The following is a 27,148-nucleotide window of genomic DNA, read 5'->3' as shown; positions in this document are numbered from 1 at the left end:
GGGAGGCTCTGCGCCTGCGCAGCTGGGGCTGCTAAAGGCGGGCCCAGCCGAGCAATTCCTTTCCCCGCCCCCTCCCGTGTTCTTCACGGCCCGCCGTCTCGCGCCTTAGCCACGCCCCGCGCGGTGCATTCTGGGCGGCGGCGGCGGTTCCTGAGGCGGGGAAAGCGAGCGGCCGGCCGGGCGGGGAAGGCGTGAGGGAGCCGCATTCGCTCGCCGTCATGCTGGCTCGGCTGGCGCTGCTGCGGCCGGGAGTGGCCGCGGGGCGCGGCTCCTACGGCCGGCGGCTTCCCCGCGGGGAGGCGGCCCTGAAGGGCCTCCCGCCGTCGCCGGCCGTAGGCGTTGCCAGGTAACCGTCGCCTCCCCCCTCCCTTCCGCCAGGGGCGCGAGGCCGCCTCGCGGGGCATGCCGGGAGTCGTAGTCCCTCATAGGCCCGCGCCCGTTTTCTCCTTTAGCGCCGGCCAGGCCGGGCTGGCGTGACCGGCCGCCGAAGGAGTTGGAGCTCGTCGCCCGCCTCAGCTTTTCCTCTCCTCAGCTTTTCCCGCCGGGAAATCGGCCAAAGGCCAAAGGGGTGATTAGCTGGAGGCCAAGCCGGCGGGCGGGCGGGAGAGGAGCGCGCATGCGCACTGCTTTGTTTTTTTTACCTCAGGGCTTGGCAGGGGATGATGGATGGGTGGATTTTTGTTTTTTTTTTCCCTCCCTCCTGCCAAGGGAAAGAAGCCTTTTCCTTGGAATTGGGTTCTTGGAAAAAGGCCTGCGTCAGAGGCGGCCCTGAGGCGCCTGGACAGCTGCAGGAAGGGGCTTTTCTTCCCCATCTAGGATAAGAGGGAAAGGGAATAGAATAAGGGAGAACGAGAACTAGCATAGAATAGTAGAGACAAATGTCGAGTAGAATACAGTAATTCTGTTCTGATAGAATAGAATAAGGTAGAATAGAATAGAAATATAGAATAGAATAGTGAATGGAATAGAATTAGAATGGAAATAAGAATAGAATACTGAATGGAATAGAATAGAATGAAATAGAAAAATAGGATAGAATAGAGGAATGTAGAGTAGAATACAGTAATTCTGTTCTGATAGAATGGAATAAGGCAGAATAGAATAAGACAGAATGGACTAGAATAAGGCAGAATAGAATAGATAGAATAAAATAGAAAGAAGAAGAATAGAATAGTGAATGGAATAGAATAGAATTATGTAGAAAAATAGGATAGAATAGAGGAATGTAAATACAGTAATTCTGTATTTACATTTACATTCCTCTATTCTATCCTATTTTTCTACATCATTCTATTCTATTCCATTCTGCCTTATTCTATTCTGTTCCGATACAATGGAATAGAATAAGGCAGAATAGAATAGAAATATAGAATAGAATAGTGGATGGAATAGAATTAGAATGGAATACAAAGAAGAAGACTAGAATACAATGGAATACAATAGAACAATGAAATAGAAAAATAGGATAGAATAGAAGAATGTAGAGTAGAATACAATAATTCTGTTCTGATAGAATGGAATAGAATAAGGTAGAATAAGGCAGAATAGAATAAGACATAGAATGGACTAGAATAAGGCAGAATAGATAGAATGGAATAGAAAGAAGAATAGAATAGTGAATAGAATGAAATAGAAAAATAGGATAGAATAGAGGAATGTAGAGTAGAATACAATAAGACTTAGAATAAGATAGAATAGAATAAGAGAATAGGATAGAAAAGAGGAATGTAGAATAGAATAAGGCAGAGTAGAATAAGACAGGATAGAATAGAATAGAATTATATAATACGGAATAGAATACGACTAAATACAATAGAAGATGGCAGAATAGAATAAGACAGAATAGGAGAAGACTTAGAATAAGAGAATAGGATAGAATAGAATAGGGCAGAATAGAATTAGAATAGAATAGAATAAGACAGAAAAGAATAAGAATAACAGAATAAGACAGAATAGAATAAGACTTAGAATAAGAGAATAGAATAGAATAGAATAGAATAAGGCAATAGAATAGGAGAGAATAGAATAGAACTGGATGGCACCTTAGAGGCCTTCAGGTCCAGCCATACTTATTCAGTATACTTTTGAGTCTCCCTCCAGACGGGGCGGCTTACGGCAAAATTCAGTGAACCATGATTAAAACAGACATGAGTCAAGCCACTCACTGTGACGCCCTCCTGGGGCACGGTGCTTTTTTCCCCCCAAGCAAGACAGACGCTGATCTAAAGGTTGGGTTTTGTAGAGTAGCCTCTTGAAATCCCGGTGGAGTGACTGATCAAAGGAGAATATTTCTAGCTCGGGCCTGAAATAAGGGCTTTCCTGGTGCTCTCTGAGCTGGGTGGTTTCCTTGCAGACGTTTCATTCTCCAAACTAGGCAATGTCACACGATGTTAACAGCAATATTAATATTACTATTAATCAAATTAACAGGCCCCAGCCTTTGCATGGTGGCTGGGAGGCTTCCCCCCCCAGACAGAATAGGATAGAATAAAATAGTAGAATAGAATAAGACTAAGAATAGAATAAGACTAAGAATAGAATAAGACAGAATAGGATAGAATAAAATAGAATAGAACAAGGCAGAATAGAGTAAGACTAAGAATAGAATAGGATAGAATAGTAGAATATAATAGAATAAGGGATAGGATAGGATAGAAAAGTAGAATTAAGGCAGAATAGAATAAGACAATAGAATAGAATAAAATAGAATAGAATAAGACTAAGAATAGGACAATAGGATAGAATAAACTAGATCAGAATAGAATAAAACTAAGAATAGAATAAGACAATAGGATAGATTAAAATAGAATAAGGCAGAATAGAATAGGACAGGATAAAACAAAATAGAATAAGGCAGAATAGAATTAGAATAGAATAGAATAAGACTATAGGATAGAATAAAATAGAATAGAATAAGGCAGAATAGAATAAGAATAGAAGAAGATGGAATAGGATAGAATAAACTAGATTAGAATAGAATAAGGCAGAATAGGATAGAATAAAATAGAATAGAATAAGACAGAATAGAATAAGACTAAGAATGGAATAAGACTAAATAGAATAGAATAAGACAGAATAGAGTAAGACTAAGAATAGAATAGGATAGAATAGAACAGAATAGTAAAATGTAATAGAATAAGGGATAGGATAGGATAGAAAAGTAGAATTAAGGCAGAATAGAATAAGACAATATGATAGAAAAAACAATAGAATAAGACTAAGAATAGGACAATAGGATAAACTAGATTAGAATAGAATAAGACTAAGAATAGAATAAGACAAAATAGGATAGAATAGAATAGAATAAGGCAGAATAGGATAGAATAAAATAGTAGACTAGAATAAGGCAGAATAGAATAAGACAGGATAGAATAGAATAGAATAAGAATAAGGCAGAAGAGGATAGAATAAAAGTAGACTCAAATAAGGCAGAAGAGGATAGAATAAGAAAATAGAATAGGATAGAATAAAATAGAATAGAACGGGGCAGAAAGAATACGACATAGAAGAGGATGATAGGATAGAATAGTAGAATAGAAGAAGGCAGAGCAGAAGCATAGAATAAGACAGAATAGGATAGAATAAAATAGTAGACCAGAATAGAACAAGGCAAAAGAGAATGAGACGAAATAGGATAGGATGGAGAATAGAATAGAGGAAGCGCAGAGTAGTATCGCCGGGCGGGTGGGATGCCTGGGGACCCGAAGGCAGGCAGGCATCTCTTCCCGGCCACATTGGCTGCCTCCCCTCCGGAGACCGGGGGGGGGGAGCCTGCCCGCCCTTTCCCGCCGTTTGCTGCCCCCTGATCTGTCTTCCCCCTTCTGCTTTCTTCTCCTCCTTCCTCCCAGGCACTCCGGGAGCCATGCCCGCTTCTCCTCCTGCGTCCGGCGGCTTCCCCGCGGCGGCCTGCCCAGGCTCTCCCCGGCCGTGCTGCTGGCCTTGCCCCGCCACCTGGCGCCGCTGGGCCGGATGGCGGCCTGGTGGGCCGGGCCGGCCCTGGTGGGGCTGGGGGCCGGCTTCGGCCAGAGGGTCTTCTGCCAGGAGGCCCCCAAGGTGGAGATGATCTGCCTGCCCGGGGAGAAAGAGCCGGACTTCAACTGGGCCATGTTTTGGAAATTCATACGCCCTCAGCTGCTGGCGGTGGCGGCGTCCATCGTGGTGAGGGTCTTTCCCCGTGGGCGGGCGGTCGGGCCGGCCGGCCGGCCCGTGGACAGTGGGGTGGGAAGGAAATGCGATCGCCATCAGAGCTGGCAAGGGACCTGGGAGGTCTCACTTATCCGAGCCCTTGCTCCAGCCGGAAGGACGGAGAGAGAGAAAGAAGGAAGGAAGGAGACAGACTCAGGAAGGAAGGCAGAAGGAGACAGGAAGACTCGGGAAGGAAGGAAGGAGACAGATTTAGGAAGGAAGAAGGGAGGGAGGAAAGATTCAGGAAGAAAGGAGAAGGAGACAAGTGATTCAGGAAGGACACAGATTTAGGAAGGAAGAAAGAAGGAAGGAAGGAGACAGATTCAGGAAGGAAGAAGGAAGGAGACAGGAAGACTTGGGAAGGAAGGAAGGGACAGATTTAGGAAGGAAGAAGGGAGGGAGGAGACGAAGGAGACAAGTGATTCAGGAAGGAAGCAGATTTAGGAAGGAAGGAAGTAGAAGGGAGGAAGGAAAGAGCGATTCAGGAAGGAAGGAAGCAGACCGATTCAGGAAAGAAGGAGACAGGAAGACTCGGGAAGGAAGAAAGGAAGCTGACATTTAGGAAAGAAGGGAGGGGGGAAGGAGACAGATTCAGGAAGGAAGGAGAAGGAGACAAGTGATTCAGGAAGGAAGCAGATTTAGGAAGGAAGGAAGGAGACTGATTTGGGAAGAAAGGAAGGAGAGCGATTCAGGAAGGAAGGAAGAAAGACAGGCTCGGGAAGGAAGCAGACAGATTTAGGAAGGAAGAAAGGGAGGGAGGAAGCAGACGGATTCAGGAAGAAAGGAGAAGGAGACAAGTGATTCAGGAAGGAAGAAGGAGGGAGGAAGGAGACGAAGGAGACAAGTGATTCAGGAAGGAAGAAGATTTAGGAAGGAAGGAAGGAGAAGGGAGGGAGGAAGCAGACCGATTCAGGAAGGAAAGAGACAGGAAGACTCGGGAAGGAACGAAGGAAGCAGACAGATTTAGGAAAGAAGGAAGGAGGGAGGGAGGAAGGAGACAGGCTCAGGAAGAAAGAAGGAGACGGAGACAAGTGATTCAGGAAGGAAGCAGATTTAGGAAGGAAGGAAGTAGAAGGGAGGGAGGAAAGAGCGATTCAGGAAGGAAGGAAGGAGATATTCATGAAGAAGGAAGGAAGGAGACAGCAATTCAGGAAGGAAGGAAGACATTTAGAAAGGGAGGGAGTGAAGGAAGGAAGGGAAAGAAGGAGACAGATTCAGGAAGGATGGAACGAAGGAAGGAAAGAAGCAGGCCAGTTCAGGAAGGAGGCAGATTTAGAAAAGAAGGAAGTGGAAGGAAGGAAGGGAAAGAAGGAAGGAGAAGAAAGGAGACTGATTCAGGAAGGAAGGAAGGAAGCAGACCAATTCAGGAAGGAAGGAAGACAGATTTAGAAAGGAAGGAAGTAGAAGGGAGGAAGGGAAAGAAGGAAAAAGACAGATTCAGGAAGGAAGGAGAGGCGCCTTTGTACAACCAAGCGTCCTATTCACTTGGGGGGGGTCCGCCCTTCCCCCCCCCTTGCCAGCTCACCTTCAAGCCATCCTATTTAAACCAAAGTTTGCCCCCCCCAAAAAATAAAATAAAATTGAAAATAATAAATATCCCGGCCGTCGTTCTCCGGCCTTTTCTTTCTTTCCCGACCCGCAGTTTGCCTTTGGGGCGGCGATGCTCAACGTCCACATCCCGCTGCTGCTGGGCCAGATGGTGAACGTGGTGGCCAAGCACATGCGTGTGGGCGACTACCTGCGCTTGGTGCGCGAGCCGGCCCTGCGCCTGCTGACCCTCTACGGCCTCCAGGTGAGTCCCTTCCTTCCTTTTTAATCATATTTTTATTAATTTTTCCATTTGAGTATTTAGAAAGCAACGTGGCGGCTGGGTTAATCAACAGTTCGATCACAAAATCTTCAGTGCAAATCTCAAGTTACACACACACACACACACACACACACACGGATGCTTCTCCCAGGGTTTTTTTTTTTTAAAAAAAATAATATTTTATTAATTTCCCAATTTTATATTCGAGTAATTAGAAAGCAGCGTGGCGACTGGGTTAATCAATAGTTCCATCACAAAATCTTTCGTGCAAATCTCAAGTTACACACACACACACACACACACACACACACACACACACACACACACGGATGCTTCTCCCAGGGGCCTTTTTTTTAAAAAAAAAATATTTTATTAATTTTCCAATTTTCCATTCGAGTATTTAGAAAGCAGCGTGGCAACTGGGTTAATCAATAATTCCATCACAAAATCTTCAGTGCAAATCTCAAGTTACACACAAACACACACACACACACACACACACATCCACACACACACGGATGCTTCTCCCAGGGGGCTTTTTTTTTTTAAAAAATAATATTTTATTAATTTTTCCAATTTTACATTTGAGTGTTTAAAAAGCAGCGTGGCGGCTGGGTTAATCAATAATTCCATCACAAAATCTTTCCTGCAAGGTTTGTATTTTAAAAAGTAAATGGAAAAAAAGTCATCGAGGAAGAAGAAAAAAAAAAGAAGAGAGAAAGAAGGAAAAAGGGGAGAACGGAAGAAAGGAATAAGAAAATGATCTGCTACTTAAAACGGAAGCCCACTGGACTTGTCTTGTTTCGCTTCTTATTGCTTCTTCAGCTCTGGCTGGATGGAGGGAAATGGAAGGATTTATACGCCTTGCAGACTGCTGGTCATTTGCCTCCTTTTAGCAGGGCGTTGAGGCCACTTGGAGGCTTATCTGTGCCCTCCTGGGACTTCCTTATTATTCTTTGAAGACGTTTCGCTTCTCATCCAAGAAGCTTCTTCAGCTCTGACTGGATGGCGGGAGGAACGGAAGGATTTATACTCCTTGCAGACCGCCGGTCATTTGCCTCCTTTGAGAAGGTCGTTGAGGCCACTTGGAAGTTTAAGGTCACCTGAGTGGTGCAAATGGGCGATCTATCTATCTCCAGTCTACAACACCGTCCTTTCCGCAGTTCCAAGAAGGCTCCACACCCATTTGCACCACTCGGGTGACCCTGAGCACACCGACCAACATCCAAGTGGCCTCAACGACTCTCCAAAAGTATGCAAATGACCAGTATTTCTGCAAGACATCTAAATCCTTCCATTTCCCCACTCTCCGGTCGCAGCTGAAGAAGCCTCTGGGACGAGAAGCGAAACATCTTCGAAGGAAAAACAAAGAAATCCAGTTGCCTCTTGGGAAAAAAAGCACCTTTGAGACTCAACTCTCTCTCTCTTTTTTTTTTTTTTTTACCCCCCCCCCCCCCGGCTGCAGGGCGCCTTAACCTTTGGGTACATCCTGCTGCTGTCCTGGATCGGGGAGAGAGTGGCTGGCAGTATGCGGAAGCAACTGTTCTCTTCCTTCCTCAGGTAAGGGGGTTAAAAACAAGGGGGGGCATGCTGGGATGTCATCCGGGTCCGGGCTGGCCTTGGAGGGAGGGGTAACGGGGAAGGGGGCGGCGTGGTCCCCGAATGATCCGAAGCTGAGGATAGGTCGGCTGTCAAATCCGGTTGAGAAATTCAGCAACTTGGCTAAACGGCAGCTAGCCTTCGGCGTTACAACTACGTGGAGGTAGTCCTTGATAAGGGATAAGGTGGGGTGTTGGGGTTAGGGTTGGGGCTGGGGTTTTTCCAAATAACATTTTCAACATTTAGCAAACAGCACAATGTCTGGGTACTAACAATAATAGATATAGTTAATCACCCTAAACGATACGTTAACTCATCATTCAATGGCCTTCTTCTTACTAATATATATATATATATATATATATGTATGTATGTATGTATGTATGTATGTACGTACGTACGTAGGTCTTTGGTTATTCAGGTTTTCTCCCGTGTCAAATTGGAAGTGTCTTGGCGACGTTTCAACAAAGTCTCACTCGTCATCTTCAGGCTGGTGTTTTCGGCTTCGTGCTTCTAGAAGATTGCTCCTAGAAGCACGAAGACGAAAACACCAGCCTGAAGATAACGAATGAGACTTCGTTGAAACGTCGCCAAGACACTTCCAATTTGATGCGGGAGAAAACCCGAATAACCAAAGACCTACATACAAACACCCGCGAAAACCTCAGAAAACATCTATATCTATCTATCTATCTATATCTGTCTATATCTATATCTATCTATCTATCTATATGTAGGTCTTTGGTTATTCGGGTTTTCTCCCGCGTAAAATTGGAAGTGTCTTGGCGACGTTTCGACGAAGTCCCATTCGTCATCTTCAGGCTGGTGTTTTCGGCTTCGTGCTTCTAGGAGCAATGTGTGATCGTAGCTGTTTCTTCCTTTTAACTGCCAGTGGGGGTATGAACTGATTGAGTGGAAACTTGGCTGTGTTCTGATTGGTTGGAGGTGTGTTCTGATTGGTTAGGGGCTTGGCTGTGCTCTGATTGGATGGGGAAGTGTTCTGTTTGGGTGGGGGCTTTGTTGTGCTCGGGTTAGTCTGATTTGCAGGGGGATTTCAGATGGTGAGCTGCGTTGCTGTTGTTTGGCTGTTGCTGTTAGATAGATCTAATCTATGTAATCTATCTATATCTATCTATCTATTCAAAATTACATATCACGTTCCTTTCTTTCAGCCTTGTTCTATCAGCCTCGTTTTTCTAGCCATAGATAGCAATGATCCGATGTTCTAAAGTACACTGAGTCTTCTTTCTCTTTAATAATCTTTAAAGTCAACCTATCCATTTCTGCCCACTCTAGAATTGTCTTAATTAGCACTTCTTCAGTTGGTAAATTTTCATTTTTCCAAATACAAGTCTTGCTGCCCTTAATATCCGCAGCAGAACATCCAGATTCAGCCACAGTTGCATTCCATACAGCATTAACCTTGTGAACTCTCAAGCTTCCTCCTTCCGTTATATTTTCAAGATGAACAGTATTTAATATTTATTTGCTACGTATATATAGGGGTGCGGGTCTATGCATATGTTGTCCATAGTATGTTTTAGGGGTGTGTCATGTTATGTGTTTCACTTTTAGAGCGGGCAGCTAAATTTCATTTTTGATGTGTGCCGCTGTGCCCACGGTAAAAAACAAAAAATGACATTAAGTTTATCTTATCTATTGGATATCTGCAATCTTTCTCAGATTTAGCTCCTGTTATTCCTAACAAAAATCATTCCAGTTTAAGGTCTTATTTGTTTTTTTAGTTGTTTTCTCCAACTGTAAATGTATTTGAACCCCAAATCTTTTTTTTGCTTTGGGGCATATCCACCCGATACGATAATACGTACCTGGTCTCTGTTTACATTTCCAACAGTTGTTTGAAGTATTTTTAAACATTTTTGCTAATCTCACAGGTGTCATGTTGTTGTTAGTTACGAAGTCGTGTCCGACCCGTTGCGACCCCATGGGCAACGTTCCTCCAGGCCTTCCTGGCCTCTGCCATCTTCTGGAGTCCATTGATGCTCACACCTTCTGCTTCGGTGACTCCATCCAGCCACCTCCTTCTCTGTCGCCCCATTCTTCTCTTGCCCTCCATCTTTCCCAGCATCAGGCTCTTCTCCAGGGAGTCCTTCCTTCTCATTAGGTGGCCAAAGTATTTGAGTTTCCACTTGAGGGTCTGGCCTTCTAAAGAGCAGTCGGGATTGATCTCCTCTAGGACTGACTGGTTGGATCACCTTGCAGTCCAGGGGACTCGCAGGAGTCTTCTCCAGCACCAGAGTTCAGAGGTCTCCATTCTTTGGCGCTCAGCCTTTCTTACGGTCCAGCTTTCACAGCCATACCTTGCAACTGGGAAAACCCTGGTGTCATATGCCATCTGTCAAACATTTTATAATATAAGTTTTCTTCATATGATAACCCTGGTCCTTTTTGATCCCCAAGGGAAGAGATTGCCTTTTTCGATGCCAATCAGACGGGGCACCTGGTGAACCGCCTGACCGCCGACATCCAGGAATTCAAGTCCTCGTTCAAGCTGGTCATCTCTCAGGTGTGACCGATGGTGGGGCGGGAGGGGTGGGCTCGCCGAGCGGAGGGCAATTCTGCTCCGATGCGGACTTGTCTTGTGCGGACTGGAGGTCACCTTTCCCTCTTTCGTGGAGGCGCCTCTTTTTATGCCACCCTCTCTTTCTTCACCCCACCTCACCCCCCCCCCCACTTGCAGGGTCTACGCAGCCTCACTCAGACGGTGGGCTGTTTTGTGTCTCTCTACTTGATTTCCCCCAAGCTGACCGGACTGCTCGTCGTGGTGATGCCCTTCTTGGTGGGGATCGGGACCTTTCTCGGCACCTCCCTTCGCAGGCTCTCCCGCAAAGCCCAAGAGCAGGTGGGGAGAAATAACCCGTGTGAACGTTCCTTGAACTAAACAGGTTTGAAAGAGTTTCCAGAACTCTGTTCCATGCACGTTCTGCTTTATCTAGGACGGGGGTATCCATCCTTGACAACTTTTAAGACTTGTAGACTTCAACTCCCAGAATTCCTCAGCCACCAATTTTTTTCACTCTGTTGAAGTCAAGATATATTATGTTTGCTGCATACCCATCATCTACTAATAAAGTTTCCCTATCAAAAAATGAGATATATTACATTCACTTCATACCCACCATCTACTAATTAAGTTTCCCTATCACAGAATGAAATATATTACATTCACTGCATAGCCGCCATCTACAAATAAAGTTTCCATATCAAAAATGTGATATATTATGTCGACTGCATACCCACCATCTACTAATAAAGTTTCCCTATCAAAAATATGATATATTATGTCGACTGCATACCCACCATCTACTAATAAAGTTTCCCTATCAAAAAATGTGATATGTTATGTCCACTGCGTACCCACCATCTACTAATAAAGTTTCCCTAGCAGAAATGTGATATATTATGTCGACTGCGTACCCACCATCTACTAATAAATTTCCCTATCAAAAAATGAGATATATTACATTCACTTCATACCCGCTATCTACAAATAAAGTTTACCTATCAAAAATGTGATATATTATGTTGACTGCATACCCACCATCTACTAATAAAGTTTCCCTATCAAAAATGTGATATATTGTGTCGACTGCGTACCCACCATCTACTAATAAAGTTTTCCTATCAAAAAATGTGATGTTATGTCCACTGCGTACCCACCATCTACTAATAAAGTTTCCCTAGCAGAAATGTGATATATTATGTTCACTGCGTACCCACCATCTACTAATAAATTTCCCTATCAAAAAATGAGATATATTACATTCACTTCATACCCACCATCTACTAATAAAGTTTCCTATCACAAAATGAAATATATTACATTCACTGCATACTCGCCATCTACAGATAAAGTTTCCATATCAAAAATGTGATATGTCGACTGCATACCCACCATCTACTAATAAAGTTTCCCTATCAAAAAATGAGATATATTACATTCACTTCATACGCACCATTTACTAATAGTTTCCCTATCACAAAATGAAATATATTACATTCACTGCATACCCGCCATTTACAAATAAAGTTTCCCTATCAAAAAAGTGATATATTATGTCCATTGCATACCCACCATCTACTAATAAAGTTTCCCTATCAAAAAATGAGATATATTACATTCACTTCATACCCACCATCTACTAATAAAATTACCCTATCAAAAAAATGAGATATATTACATTCACTGCATACCCACCACCTACTAATAAAGTTAGCCTATCAAAAAAACCCTCGTCTATCTATATTTGTGCTTGTTCTTGTTGTATCCATTCTGGTTAAACCCTGGCTGGCTGGCTGGGGAATTCTGGGAGTTGAAGTGCACAGGTCTTAAAAAGTTGCCACGGTTGGATACCCCGATCTGGTATCTTCTTTAACCGTCCCACAGTTCCTGAACTACTCAATTCCTCGCCTCCACTTAAGGACGGCCTGATTCAATGGGGTGTCCTAAGGTGGGTGAGCTCAGAGTCCCCTTTCTGTGTTGCCAGTTCTTCCCATTGGCCAAGAGATCTCGTCCGTTGTGTTCCTAACGAGCGAGACATTATGCAAATTGAGTTCTTCCCCTTTGGCGTGCAGGTGTCCAAGGCCACGGCTGTGGCCGACGAGGCCTTGGGGAACGTCCGGACGGTGCGGGCCTTTGCCATGGAACCCAAAGAGATCCAGTGAGTACCACAAAAGTGTGATCCCTGCTCTCTTGAATGATGCTTTTATAGCAGGGGTCCCCAACCCGCGGGGCTGTGAACCCATACCGGTTTGTGACGTCTTAGGAACCAGGGCCGCGCAGCTGGTTGTGAGTGGCGAGTGAGCAAGTCTATGTTGCGTGCGAAACTATCCCCCCTCTCCACCCCACCCCAATGGGTCAAAAAAAAATTGTTCCCCACAAAACCAGTCCCTGGTGCCCCAAAGATTGGGGGGCTGGTGTTTTCTAGCATCAACTTCTCCGATGTGGAATCAACCCATGGTGGACCCCTGTGCATTGGGGCTCTCCTCCCTACAAGCAGACCTCACCTTCACCACCACAGTGGAGACCACAGTTTCTGCTATTAAGCAAGGCAGTTGTGAAGGGAGTCCCACCTAATTTTACGACCAGCGGATACTTTTACTAGTGGATGGTGGGTATGCCGGGAACATAATATATCTTGACATCAGCAGAATGGAAAAATAATTGATGGCGGGGGAATTCTGGGTGTTGAAATCCACAAGTCAAGGTTGGGTACCCCTGGCGTACACAGTGCGAGTCACATGTGCACTCAGGAGCTCCACACTGAAGATCAACTAAGCCAGGGGTACAAGCATACCAGCCCGCATTTTTTTCACTCTGTTGAAGTCACGCTGTAATATGTTCCCCGTGGACCCACCATCTACTAATAAATTTACCCTATCAAAAAATGTGATATATTACATTCACAGCATATCCACCATCTACTAATAAATTTACCGTATCAAAAATGTGATATATTATGTTCCCCGCATACCCACCATCTACTAATAAGGTTTCCCTATCAAAAAATGAGATATATTACATTCACTGCATACCCACCATCTACTAATAAATTTACCCTATCAAAAATGTGATATATTATGTTCCCTGCATACCCACCATCTACTAATAAGGTTTCCCTATCAAAAAAATGAGATATATTACATTCACTGCATACCCACCATCTACTAATAAATTTACCCTATCAAAAAATGAGATATATTACATTCACTGCATATCCACCATCTACTGATAAATTTACCCTATCAAAAAATGTGATATATTATGTTCCCCGCATACCCACCATCTACTAATAAGGTTTCCCTATCAAAAAAATGTGATATATTACATTCACTGCATACCCACCATCTACTAATAAATTTACCATATCAAAAAATGTGATATATTACATTCACTGCATACCCACCATCTACTAATAAATTTACCGTACCAAAAAATGTGATATATTATGTTCCCTGCATACCCACCATCTACTAATAAGATTTCCCTATCAAAAAATGAGATATATTACATTCACTGCATACCCACCATCTACTAATAAATTTACCATATCAAAAAATGTGATATATTACATTCACTGCATACCCACCATCTACTGATAAATTTACTGTATCAAAAAAATATGATATATTATGTTCCCCGCATACCCACCATCTACTAATAAGGTTTCCCTATCCAAAAAATGAGATATATTACATTCACTGCATACCCACCATCTACTAATAAATTTACCTTATCAAAAAATGTGATATATTACATTCACTGCATACCCACCATCTACTGATAAATTTACTGTATCAAAAAAATATGATATATTATGTTCCCCGCATACCCACCATCTACTAATAAGGTTTCCCTATCCAAAAAATGAGATATATTACATTCACTGCATACCCACCATCTACTAATAAAGTTACCATATCTAAAAGAAAAAGTCGTCCATCTGCCTTTGTTCTAGTTCTTGTCCTACCCATTCTGCTTAAGCCCTTGCTGGCTGGGGAATTCTGGGAGTTGAAGTCCACCGGTCTTAAAGTTGCCGCGATTGGACACTCCCGGCGTAGGCCGTGCAGTGACCCTGTCAGAGCCTGTCAATTTCTCCTTTTTCTTCCCCGTGCAGAGAATACGCAGCTGAAGTGGACACTTCCTGCCGTCTCAACATGAACCTGGGGCTGGGCATTGCCTTCTTCCAGGGGCTGTCCAACATGGCCCTGAACTGTGAGTAGAAGCTCCATTGCGTTGGCTACCAGGGACGGTCGACGCGGCATCCGGGATGCTTCTGGGCGAGGCTCCGTGCCCAGCCTGTTTTGTTATATGACCGGCAGCTATATACAGGTTTATGCCCCAGTTTATGACCTCCTTTGCCCTGGCGGTTAAGTGGACCGCTGCAGGTGATAAGCTAGTAACCCAGTTAAGCGAATTGGGCTTCCCCGTTGACTTTGCTTGTCGGAAGGTCACCAAAGGGATCGCACGAGCTTAGGACCCCACAACCGTTGTAAAAAACGAATCACTTACCAAGTGTCCAAATCTAAATCGCACGACTACGGGGATGCAGCGGTGGTCGTAAGTGTGAAAAAAAATGGTCCTAAGTCCCTTCTTGCATCGCCATTGTAACCATCACTAAATGAACTGTTGGACTAAGGAAGTGTGAACGAGCTGCCCAAAATTTGGAATGTCATCCCACAATCATGGGGATGCTGCAAAGGTCGTGACTTTGAAAACGGTCATAAGTCACATTTCACGCTTCGAACGGGCATTAAACAAACTGTTGTAAGCCGAGGACTACCTCTAAATGTTTTACACCAGGGGTCCCCAACCCCCTTAATCCACGGTCCACTACTGGTCCTTGAACCGTTTGGAACTGGGCCGTGGAAGTGGCGAGCGAGCTTACCCACCATTCGTGCGGAATTGTCCCAGTCCACGGTCCACTACTGGTCCTTGAACCATTTAGAACCAAGCTGCGGAAGTGGCGAGCAAGTTTACTCGCCGTTCTCATGGAAACATCCCCTCCCTACCCACCAATCCACAGCCCACTACCAGTCCTTGAACCGGTTGGAACCGGGCCGCGGAAGTAGCGGGTAAGCGAGCTTACCTGCCGTTCATGCGGAATCGTCCCCTCCCTGTCCGCCGGTCCACGGCCCACTACCTGTCCTTGAACTGTTTGGAACTGTACCACGGAAGTAGCGGGTGAGCTTTCCGCCGTTCGCACGGAATCGTCCCTTCTGGCGAGTGAGCTCCCCTGTCGTTCGCGCGGAATCGTCCCGTCCTCGTCCATCGGTCCACAAAGCCAGCAACGTTGTCGAATTCTACGCCACAGCCATGTCGTTTTTGTTTTCCAGGTATTGTGCTTGGCACCATCTTTGTCGGTGGTTCCCTCATGGCCGGACAGGAGATGACGCCCGGGGACCTCATGTCCTTCTTGGTCTCCTCCCAGACCGTACAACGGTAAGACCGGCCCGATTCCGGTGCAGACAGCCGACTGACCGGCTGGCCCTTAAGAGCTGTTTCTTTTTCTTCCATAGGTCCATGGCCAGCATGTCGGTGCTCTTTGGACAGGTAGGTGGGCTTGGGGAGATCCATGGGACAACCAGTGGCAACATAATTCAGATAGACCTCGATAAAATAAAACAAAAATAAAATAAAACAAAACAAAAAATAAAATAAAATAAAATAATAAAATAAAATAAAATATGAAATATATAAAATAAATTATAAAATAAAATAAAAATAAAATTTTAACTTAATGTTAAATTAAATTATTAAATTAAATTATTAAATTTAATTAAAGTAAAAATGAAATTAATTTATTAAAATTAAAGAAAAAATGACATTAAATTATTAAATCAAAAATTGTTAAATTTTAAATTAAATTATTAAATTAAATTATTAAAAATTAAATTATTAAATCAAATTAAGTAAATTAAAAATTAAGTAAATTAAACTAAATCAATTAAAATTTAAATTAAGTAAATTAAATTAAAAATTAAATTATTAAAAATTAAATTATTAAATCAAATTAAGTAAATTAAACTAAATCAATTAAAAATTAAATTAAGTAAATTAAATTAAAAATTAAATTATTAAAAATTAAATTATTAAATCAAATTAATTAAATTAAAAATTAAATAAATTAAATTAAATCAATTAAAAATTAAATTAACTAAATTAAATTAAAAATTAAATTAACTACATTAAATAATTAAATTAAATTATTAAATTAATTAAATTAAATAATAAATTGAATAAATAATAAATTAAATTAAATTTCATCTGGTTGCAAGCGAGAAAACCAAAACCTTCCGAGAGTTTGATTCCAGTTGCGCTCCGATAGAATTCAGCAGAATTCCTGCCAAATCGTCCAAGGTTCAACGTGCAAGGAGCCTTCGACTGACGGTCCTAAATTTCCACCACTAAGTGAGAGACCTTTGGGAAGTGAGAGGAGCTCCATGTTAACGACGTTTCTTGCCACGGCGGTGAAGCAGAGCTCAGCAGGTGTAAAGTTAGCAGAAATAGTCCTTGACTTAGAGCAGTTCCTTTAGTGACCGTTGGATTTTACAACGGCACAGAGAGAAGTGATGAGCCGTTGTTCCCACTCATCATCCCAAGGGTCACGTGATTTACATTCGGATGCTGGACAACCACATCCTATTTACAACCGTTGCGATGGCCCGGGAATCGCAGGGTCACTTTTTTTGCGACTTCCCAACAAGCAGACCAAACAGGGAAGCCCGATTCGCTTAGCGACTGTGTGATGAACTGAACAGCTGCAGCGATCCGCTTCACAAACGCCACAAAACGGGGCGAAGCTCCCTTCAGAAACGTCTCGCGTGGCGACATAAATTCTTGGCTCCACTGTCGTAAATCGAGAACCATCTGTACACACCTCCTGGCTTTTTTTCGCTCGGGAAATGGTGTCCCCCCCCCAGGAGGAGGGGTGTCGTTCCACAAGACCCCTCTCTTCACCCCTGCAGGTTTTACGGGGCATGAGCGCCGGGGCCCGCGTGTTTGAATTCATGAACCTGTCGCCGGAGACGCCCCTGTGCGAGAGACAGACGCTCACCTGCAGCATGCTGAACGGGCACCTCGAATTCCGGGATGTGACTTTCAGGTGAGAACTCGGAAAAGTTCCCGAGTTGCAAGGGGGAGATTTTGAAATGGGCTGGGAAAATATCTCGGGCCACGGGGTGCCGACCTTTCCGGCTTTGTGGAATGGCGGCGGAGAGGGGGCAGGAAACGGTTCTGCGCGAGTGTCCACTGCTGCCGCAAACGGAGCTCCTGGCAGAGCCGAGAGCCCTCCACATGCACAAATGGAACTTCATGCAATAGCATTTAGCAAAAGCACTTAGACATATACCGCTTCACAGTGCTTTACGGCCCTCTCTCAGCACGTTGCTCCCAACAATCTAGGTCCTCATTTTAGCGACCTCGGAAGGACGGAAGGCTGAGTCAACCTTGAGCCGGGCAGTTTCAAACTACCAAAATTGCTGGCAGCTGGCAGTAGCAGAAGTAGCCTGCGGCACTGCATTCTAACCATTGCGCCACATTCCCGCAGGAATGCCCGCCACTCGCGCCAATGGAGCTGCATGTTCAGCTCCAGCTTGTACAAAACAGTTCTGAATGGACCAGGAACCAGGCTGCGGTCCAGGGATTGGGGACCCTTGTCTATTAGGCTAAATCAGCATCTCTTACGCCGAGCTGTTGGCTTGATCTCCAAACTTTCTGATTTGGCTGCAAATGTTTCATCTCCATTCAGGGGAGGGGGGGACATCTTCAAGTGTGCTTTGAATCATGCTCGTCTGTCGGAGTGCTGGCCTTTAAATATCTTTTTGTCTGTGACGTAAATTGCTGTGGGGGTTATTTGTCGTGCTCTTCTGTTGGAGCACCAGCCTTTAAATACCTTTTTGTCTGTGATGTAAATTGCCGTTGGTGTTATTTGTCCGTGCTTGTCTGTCGGAGCGCCAGCTTTTAAATACCTTTTTGTCTGTGATGTAAATTGCTGTGGGTGTTATTTGTCTGTGCTCTTCTGTCGGAGCGCCGACCTTTAAATACCTTTTTATCTGTGACATAAATTGCTGTGGGTATTATTTGTCCGTGCTCGTCTGTCGGAGTGCTGGCCTTTAAATACCTTTTTGTCTGTGATGTAAATTGCCATGGGTGTTACTTCTCCGTGCTCGTTTGTCGGAGTGCTGGCCTTTAAATACCTTTTTGCCTGTGATGTAAATTGCCGTGGATTTAGTTCTCCGTGCTCGTCTGTCAGAGCGCTGGCCTTTAAATACCTTTTTGTCTGTGACGTAAATGGCTGTGGGTGTTACTTGTCCATGCTCATCTGTCGGAGCGCTGGCCTTTAAATACCTTTTTGTCTGTGACGTAAATGGCTGTGGGTGTTACTTGTCTCTGCTCGTCTGTCGGAGTGCTGGCCTTTAAATACCTTTTTGTCTGTGACGTAAATGGCTGTGGGTGTTACTTGTCCGTGCTCGTCTGTCGGAGCGCTGGCCTTTAAATACCTTTTTGTCTGTGATGTAAATTGCCGTTGGTGTTATTTGTCCGTGCTTGTCTGTCGGAGCGCCAGCTTTTAAATACCTTTTTGTCTGTGATGTAAATTGCTGTGGGTGTTATTTGTCTGTGCTCTTCTGTCGGAGCGCCGACCTTTAAATACCTTTTTATCTGTGACATAAATTGCTGTGGGTATTATTTGTCCGTGCTCGTCTGTCGGAGTGCTGGCCTTTAAATACCTTTTTGTCTGTGATGTAAATTGCCATGGGTGTTACTTCTCCGTGCTCGTTTGTCGGAGTGCTGGCCTTTAAATACCTTTTTGCCTGTGATGTAAATTGCCGTGGATTTAGTTCTCCGTGCTCGTCTGTCAGAGCGCTGGCCTTTAAATACCTTTTTGTCTGTGACGTAAATGGCTGTGGGTGTTACTTGTCCATGCTCATCTGTCGGAGCGCTGGCCTTTAAATACCTTTTTGTCTGTGACGTAAATGGCTGTGGGTGTTACTTGTCTCTGCTCGTCTGTCGGAGTGCTGGCCTTTAAATACCTTTTTGTCTGTGACGTAAATGGCTGTGGGTGTTACTTGTCCGTGCTCGTCTGTCGGAGCGCTGGCCTTTAAATACCTTTTTGTCTGTGATGCAAATTCCTGTGGGATGAAGCAAAACCGGACAGCGGAAAGAAGGCTCTCCCTGCGCATCCGCTGGTACCGCGACCTGGAACCGGAACCGGCCTTTAAATACCTTTTTGTCTGTGACGTAAATGGCTGTGGGTGTTACTTGTCCGTGCTCGTCTGTCGGAGCGCTGGCCTTTAAATACCTTTTTGTCTGTGATGTAAATTCCTGTGGGATGAAGCAAAACCGGACGGCGGAAAGAAGGCTCTCCCCGCGCATAACGCTGGTACCGCGACCTGGAACCAGAACCGGCCTTTAAATACCTTTTTGTCTGTGACGTAAATGGCTGTGGGTGTTACTTGTCCGTGCTCGTCTGTCGGAGCGCTGGCGTTTAAATACCTTTTTGTCTGTGATGTAAATTCCTGTGGGATGAAGCAAAACCGGACGGCGGAAAGAAGGCTCTCCCCGCGCATACGCTGGTACCGCGACCTGGAACCGGAACCGGCCTTTAAATACCTTTTTGTCTGTGATGTAAATTGCTGTGGGTATTACTTCTCCGTGCTCGTCTGTCGGAGCACTGGCCTTTAAATACCTTTTTGTCTGTGATGTAAATTGCCATGGGTGTTATTTGTCCGTGCTCGTCTGTCGGAGCGCTGACCTTTAAATACCTTTGACAGACTTCTATGAAGAGCCCGTACATTGGACACCGCTGGTCCTCACCCTCAAAGGGACCTCGGCCTCCTCCCCATCCCTGCCCTGGGAAAACTGACCTGGGGGTGTCCTTTAGCACAGGGATCCCCAACCTCTGGGTTGTGGCCCCGTTACCAGTCCACGGCCTTTTTACAAGTGGCGGCGAGAGCGAGCAAAGCTTTATCTGACACGCACAGGATCTATGTTGCGTGTGAACGCATTCCCCCCACACACACACACTCCACCCCACCCCGGTCCACAAAACTGGCCACAGCTGTCACCCCCAAGGCCTGACAATCTCTCTATCTCTCTCTATCTCTCTCTCTCTCTCTCTCTCTCTCTCTCTCTCTCTCTCTCTCTCTCTCTTTTCTTTCTGCTGTTAGTTATCCCACCCGGCCGGGCTACAGAGTCTTGGAGAACTTCAATCTCTCCATCCCTGCCAACAAGACGGTGGCCATCGTGGGCCAATCCGGCGGCGGTAAGGCGCCCTCTCCTGTGCCTGAGCAGGGGCTGGGTCCTTAGGGCGGGGGTGGTGGTGGTGGTGGGTCTTTTGAGTTTGGCATCGTGGTAAAATTAAACCTCGTTTTTTTTTTAAATAATAACCGGGACTTAGAGTGGCATTTTCCCTGTGCGATGAAAGCAAATGGCAGTGATTGGCTGAGTGGATCCAATCTGCTCCATCCCTCCCTCCACCTGCTGGCCTATTATCTATCCATCTATTGATCCATCGAACTACCTACATACCTGTTAGTTTATCGATCGATCAAACTACCTACCTACCCATTATCTATTCATAATCTACCTACCTGTGTATCATCCACATATCTCCATCATCCATCATCTCTCTCATCTCTTTTTTATCTGTGTATCGGTATCTATCTATCATCTACTATATCTAATCTATCTAATCCGTCTATCTATCTATCTATCTATCTATCTATCTATCTATCTATCTATCTATCTAATCTATAATTATCTGTATCTGTCTATCATCTATATCTCTCTATTATCTATCTATTTCTATTCATCTATCTGTCTGTCTGTCTAATTTGTCTTATCTATCATCTACCTCCTATGTCTGTCTGTCTATCTCATCTATTTATCCATCTATCTATCTATCTATCTATCTATCTATCTATCTATCTATCTATCTATCTATCACCTCCTATGTCTGTCTCTCATCTATTTATTATCTGTCTATCTATCTATCTATCTATCTCATCTGTATCTATCATCTATCTCCTATGTCTGTCTGTCTATCTGTCATCTATATCTCCGTATTGTGTGTGTGTGTGTCTGTCTAATCTATCTCATCTGTCTTATCTATCATCTACCTCCTATGTCTGTCTGTCTATCTCATCTATCTATCCATCTATCTATCTCATCTATCTATCTATCATCTACCTCCTATGTCTGTCTATCTCATCTATCCATCTATCTCATCTATCATCTACCTCCTATGTGTCTGTCTCTCATCTATATTTATTATCTATCTATCTAGGTATCTGTCTGTCTGTCTTATCCATCTATATCTCCTATCTGTCTCTCTCTCTCTCTCATCTACCTATCTGTCGATCTACGTATCACTCTATCGATCATCAATCTACCTACTGCTTTATCGCTCTATCAACCTATCCATTATCTATTGATGATCTACCTACCTGTCTGTCATCCACATATCTCTATCATCCATCATCTCTCTCCTATCTATCTGCCTATCGTCTATATCTAATTTATCTATCTATGTATCTATCATCTATCTACTATATCTAATCTGTATCTGTCTGTCTGTCTGTCTAATCTATAATCTACCTCCTATATCTAACATCTATATCTTTCTGTTTATTATCTGTCTGTCTGTCTAATCTATTTATCTATCTCATCTGTCTATCATCTACCTCATATCTATATCTGTCTATCATCTACCTCCTATATTTGTCTGTCTATCCTATCTATCTATCTATCTATCTATCTATCTATCTATCTATCTATCTATCTATATCTCCTATCTGTCTGTCTGTCTCTCTCTCTCTCATCTACCTATCTGTTGATCTACGTATCGATCTATCGATCATCAATCTACCTACTGCTCTATCGCTCTATCAACCTATCCATTATCTATCTCTTGATGATCCACCTACCTACCTGTTATCTCTCTCTCTCTCTCTCTCGCTCACTTGCTCGCTAGCTACCTATCCTCTCTGTCGGTCGGTCGGTCTGACTATCTATCTAGCTATCTAGCTGCCAGTCTAATCTACCCAGCTAGTCCTTTTCTTCCCCCTCCTCTGTCTCCTTTCTCTTCCTTATCCATCCACCCATCCCACCCACCCACCCATCCTCCTCCACCTCCAAGCCCGTGGACCTTTGTTCTCTCTCTCTCTCTCTCCCGCGCAGGGAAGTCCACCGTGGCGGCCCTGATGGAGCGCTTCTACGAACCCACCAAGGGCGCCATCTTCCTGGACGGGCGGGACATTTGCACCCTGGACGCTTCCTGGCTCCGGGGAGAGGTCATCGGCTTCATTAACCAGGTAGGACCCCGAGCACGGAAGGGGAAGAGTCGGCCCGGCGCGCGCACCCGCGACGCAAAATTGTTCCCGGGCCCGATTTCCACGTAACGCAACCCCCTCGCGGCTCGGTTCACCTGTCGGTCAGCGAGAAATGAAACGTCTGTGGGGAGGGCGGGCGAACAAAATGGAAAAAGAGATTACGGCTAGTCCTGGTTGGGGGGAGGGTGGTCGTGGGCGGGGGGGCACGGAGGCTGGCCCCTTCCCCAACCCGGGAACCTCCCACCTGCTGCCTCCGTTGTTCAGGAGCCGGTGCTGTTCAGCACCACCATCATGGAGAACATCCGCTTTGGCAAGCCCTGTGCCTCCGATTCGGAGATTTACGCCGCTGCCCGGCTGGCCAACGCCGACGAGTTTATCCGCAGCTTCCCTGATGGATACAACACAACTGTGGGTGAGTGTGGCTGCGGCCCGGAAACGGCCTTGGTGACGAAAGAGGTTCGTCTCTGACCTCACAACAGCCTCTTGGAGATCAGGGGGGCCTTCCTTCCTTCCTTCCTTCCTCCAACCCTTTTGCCTTTCTTCCTTCCCTTCCCTATCTCTTTCCCTTCCTTCCTTTCTCCCCTCTTCCTTCTTCCCTCCCTCCCCACATCCTTCTTTCTTCCTTCCTCTCCTTCCCTCCCTCCCCATCTTCTTCCTTTCTCCCTCCCTCCCTTCCTTCCCTTCATCCCTGTTGCCTTTCTTCCTTCCCTTTCCTTCCTTTCTCCCCTCTTCTTCCCTCCCTCCCCTCATCCTTCTTTCTTCCTTTCTCTCCTTCCCTCCCTCCCTTCTTCTTCCTTTCTCCCTCGCTCCCTTCCCTCCCTTCCTTCTCTCCTCCATCCCTGTTGCCTTTCTTCTCTTCCCTTCCTTCCTTCTCTCCTCCATCCCTGTTGCCTTTCTTCCTTCTCTTCCCTTCCCATCTCTTCCCTTCCTTCCTTCCTCTCCTCCATCTTCTTCCTTTCTCCCTCCCTTCCACCTCCCTTCCTTCTCTCCTCCATTCGTTGCCTTTCTTCCTTCCCTTCCCTTGCCCATCTCTTTCCTTCCTTCCTTCTCTCCTCCATCCCTGTTGCCTTTCTTCCTTCCCTTCCCTTCCCCATCTCTTTCCTTCCTTCCTCTCTCCCCTCTTCCTTCCCTCCTTAACCTCATCCTTCTTTCTTCCTCCTCTCCCTCCCTTCCTTCCCTTCTTCATCCATTGCCTTTCTTCCTTCGCTTCTCTTCCCCATCTCTTTCCTTCCTTCCTCTCTTCCTTCTTCCCTCCCTCCCCTCATCCTTCTTTCTTCCTTCCTCCCTCCCCTCCCTCCCTCCCCATCTTCTTCCTTTCTCCCTCCCTCCCTTCCCTCCCTTCCTTCCCTTCTTCATGCCTGTTGCCTTTCTTCCTTCCCTTCTCTTCCCCATCTCTTTCCTTCCTTTCTTCCTCCCTCCCTCCCTCCCCTTGTCCTTCCTTCCTTCCTCTCCTTCCCTTTCTCCCCATCTTCTTCCCTTCTCCCTCCCTTCCTCCCTCCCTTCCTTTGTTTCTTCCTCTCCTTCTCTCTCTTCCTTCCTCCCCATTTCCTTCCTTCCTTCCTCCGTTCCTTTTTCCCTTCCTCCCGATATCCTTCCTTTCTTCTTCTCTCCTTCTCTCTTCCTTCCTCCCCATCTCCTTCCTTCCTCTTCCGCCCGACAACCCCCTCCTCACACCGCCCTCCCTTTCTTCCCCTCCCAGGGGAGCGTGGCGTGACTCTGTCGGCGGGGCAGAAGCAGCGGGTGGCCATCGCCCGGGCCCTGATCAAGAATCCCAAAGTGCTGATCCTGGACGAGGCCACCAGCGCCCTGGACGCCGAGTCGGAGCACGTGGTCCAAGAGGCCCTGAACAGGGCCGTGGCCGGCCGGACCGTGCTGGTGATTGCTCACCGGCTCAGCACGGTCAAGGAGGCCTCCCTCATCGTGGTCCTGTCCAAGGGCCGGGTGGCCGAGGTGAGCGCCGGGCCCCGGGGGACCCTTTTCGCTCGACGAGACCACAGCCTCGGTGGTCTTCGAGTCCCAACACCCTGCTTGAAGCATGGGACCCTGTAGAAACTGCTGTCGGTTCCTGGCGGAGCAATTTCCCACTTCTCGGTCTCCCTCTTCCCAACGAAAACCCTGGCGTGCTTTAGGGCAACGGTCCCCAAGCTTTCCAGCATTAAGGACCGCTGGGGGCATCTACGGGGAGGGGAGGCCGGAAACGGGACGCTTCCTTACAAGCAGCGAGCGCATGCCTGAACACCCGCGTGCCCACTGGCGTTATGGGGGCGGGCGTGCCCAAACCCCAGTGCCGATCCTCAGCCCAGGGATTGGGGACCCCTCCTCTAAGCCTCCGTCCAAGACCGTTGGCGCCACTGAGCATGTAAAGCGAGCTAGGAGCAGGACTGCGCTCAGCCCAACCATTGCTCGTGGGGTGGTGGTGTGCCGTGTCCAGCTCTCCGCTTCCCCTGAAATCCCATGCTCGTGAATCCGGGAAATGGTCTCAGTCATCCAAATCCCGGTGCTTTTTTTTTTTTTTTAAGGAGGCAACCGGACTTCCTTCTTTTTCCGTTGAAGACGTTCTGCTTCTCATCCCGGGAAGCTTCTTCCGCTCAGACTGGATGGCGGGGAAGGATTTCTACGCTTTGCAGAACTGCTGGTCGTTTGCCTCCTTTGAGAGCAGCGCTATCAAACTCCACGGAGGGCCGCATCAGCATTGCGGTTGCCCTCAGGGGGGCCGGTTGGGTGCAGCCTACTGGGTGGGCGTGGCTGGAGTGGGTGTGGCCTACTGGGGGGCGTGGCCAGCTCTACATCCTTTGCGTCAAGGGGGCCTGGGCAGGAGCGGGACAGATCTGAGGGTCTCTGGCAGAAAGGGGGTGGGACCAGGGCCGAGCCCATCAAGCTGGATCGGTGAAGTAGGCGAGGGCCATTGGCTGGCCACTTCCAGGCAACGGTGCATTTCTTCATTCCTCGCCAAGGGGGACCCCCTCCCCAGCATGCCGACGCGGCAGGGGCCGGTTCCTCGCTGTTTCCCGACGGCCTTGTGGAGCTAAGACTGAACGCGTCTCAGCACAGATGGCCACCGCGAAATTGTACCTTGGCTCCCGGCCGGCCAGGGCCAAGGCAGTGGGGGCCGTTCCCTCGCCGTTTCCAGGATGGCTTCGCGGGCTGCATGAAACCACTCCGCGGGCCGCATCCGGCCCCACCCCGGGACTTGGGTTTCACATGTCTGTTTTAGAAGGGCGTTGAGGCCACTTGGAGGCTTATCTGTTTCCTCCTGGATTTTGTTATTATTCTTTGAAGATATTTCCCTTCCCATCCAAGAAGCTTCTTCAGCTCTGACTGGATGGTGGGGGAATGGAAGGATTTATCCTCCTTGCCGACCGCTGGTCATTTGCCTTCTTTCGGAGAGGCATTGAGTCCACCTGGAGGTTTCCTCTGTGTCTTGAGTATAGGAGTGGAGCCTTCTTGGAACTGTTGAAAGGACTGCGTTGTGTTCTCCGATGTCACACCCCGGCCCTCTCCCAATGTTTGCACCACTCTGGCGATCCTGAGGGCACAGACAAACCTCCAAGTGGCCTCAACGCCCCTCTAAAATAATGCAAATGACCTGCTGTCTGCACGGCGTACGAATCCTTCCGTTCCCCCAACATCAATCAGAGCCGAAGAAGCTTCTTGGATGGGAAGGGGAACATCTTCAAAGAATTAACAAGAAAAGTCCCATGAGGACACAGATAACCCTCCAAGTGGGCCTCAGCGCCTCTCTAAAATAATGCAAATGACCAACGGTCTGCAAGGAGTATAAATCCTTCCATTCCCCACCATCCAGTCAGCGCTGAAAAAGCTTGAGATGAGAAGGGAAACATCTTCAAAGAATAATAAGAAAGTTCCCACGAGGAGGACATCAACAAATCTCCAAGTGGCCTCAGCGCCTCTCTAAAATAATGCAAATGACCAATGGTCTGCAAGGAGTACAAATCCTTCCATTCCCCACCATCCGGTCAGCACTGAAGAAGCTTCTTGGGGTGGGAAGGGAAACGTCTTCAAACAATAATAAAAAAGTCCCACGAGAAGAACACCGATAAAAATCCAAGTGGCCTCAACGTCTCTCTAAAAGAAGGCAAACGACCAGCTGTCTGCAAGGAGGATAAATCCTCCTGTTCCCCGGCCATCCAGTAAAAGCCGAAGAAGCCTCTCGGATGGGAAGCAAAACCTCCTCAAAGGCGAAACGAGAAAGTCCAGTTGCCTCCCCCCCCCCCAAAAAGCCCCTTTGGGAATCCCGGAAGTGTCGAAGTGGGCTTTTCCCTGGTCCGGTTTTTCCCAACACTTGTGTCTCCCTTTTTTTCATTTCGCAGGCTGGGACCCACTCGGAGCTCTTACGGAAGGGCGGCATCTACGCCGAGCTTTTCCGCCGCCAGGCCAAGGACATCTGAGACGCGGGAGATGGCGCCGCTCGGTGGGGCCGGAAACCCCGGAACTCCCCCCTTCCTTTTTTTGTAGTCATTCCTGCCCCACTTTCGCTCGGCCTCCAGCCCCCCACCCCACCCCACCCGAGCTGGTTGCTCGGGACAGGCCCAGAGCCCGTTGCTCTGGGACGCTCTGTTGTCGGTTTCAGGGAACGCGGCTTTCGTCTCTTCCTCCAGTGCGTGGAAAAGGACGAGCCGCGTGCAATTTGACACTTGAATCTCTTTTTTTTTTTCAAATACAGCCTTTTTGGGTTCGGAC

General features: G+C 46.5%; 1 protein-coding gene across 1 annotated transcript; it reads left to right on the top strand.

The window, feature by feature from the left end:
- Positions 1 to 119: 119 nt before the first annotated feature.
- ABCB8 (ATP binding cassette subfamily B member 8) lies at positions 120 to 27,148 on the top strand. Its single transcript, XM_039369856.1, has 16 exons — positions 120 to 346; positions 3,849 to 4,158; positions 5,828 to 5,977; positions 7,461 to 7,555; positions 10,016 to 10,121; positions 10,296 to 10,457; positions 12,191 to 12,276; positions 14,233 to 14,330; positions 15,452 to 15,557; positions 15,635 to 15,668; positions 17,084 to 17,220; positions 20,285 to 20,379; positions 22,296 to 22,429; positions 22,712 to 22,859; positions 24,147 to 24,397; positions 26,779 to 27,148. The coding sequence occupies exons 1-16, from the start codon at positions 219 to 221 to the stop codon at positions 26,854 to 26,856; spliced, it is 2,118 nt and encodes a 705-aa protein (XP_039225790.1). The 5' UTR covers positions 120 to 218; the 3' UTR covers positions 26,857 to 27,148.

This window comes from Crotalus tigris, unplaced genomic scaffold (assembly GCF_016545835.1).
Source record: "Crotalus tigris isolate CLP2741 ecotype Arizona unplaced genomic scaffold, ASM1654583v1 scf7180000021287.315228, whole genome shotgun sequence".
NCBI classification, from domain to species: domain Eukaryota; kingdom Metazoa; phylum Chordata; class Lepidosauria; order Squamata; family Viperidae; genus Crotalus; species Crotalus tigris.
Note: the sequence above shows the minus strand (reverse complement) of the source record. Positions and strands in the feature narration are given on the sequence as shown.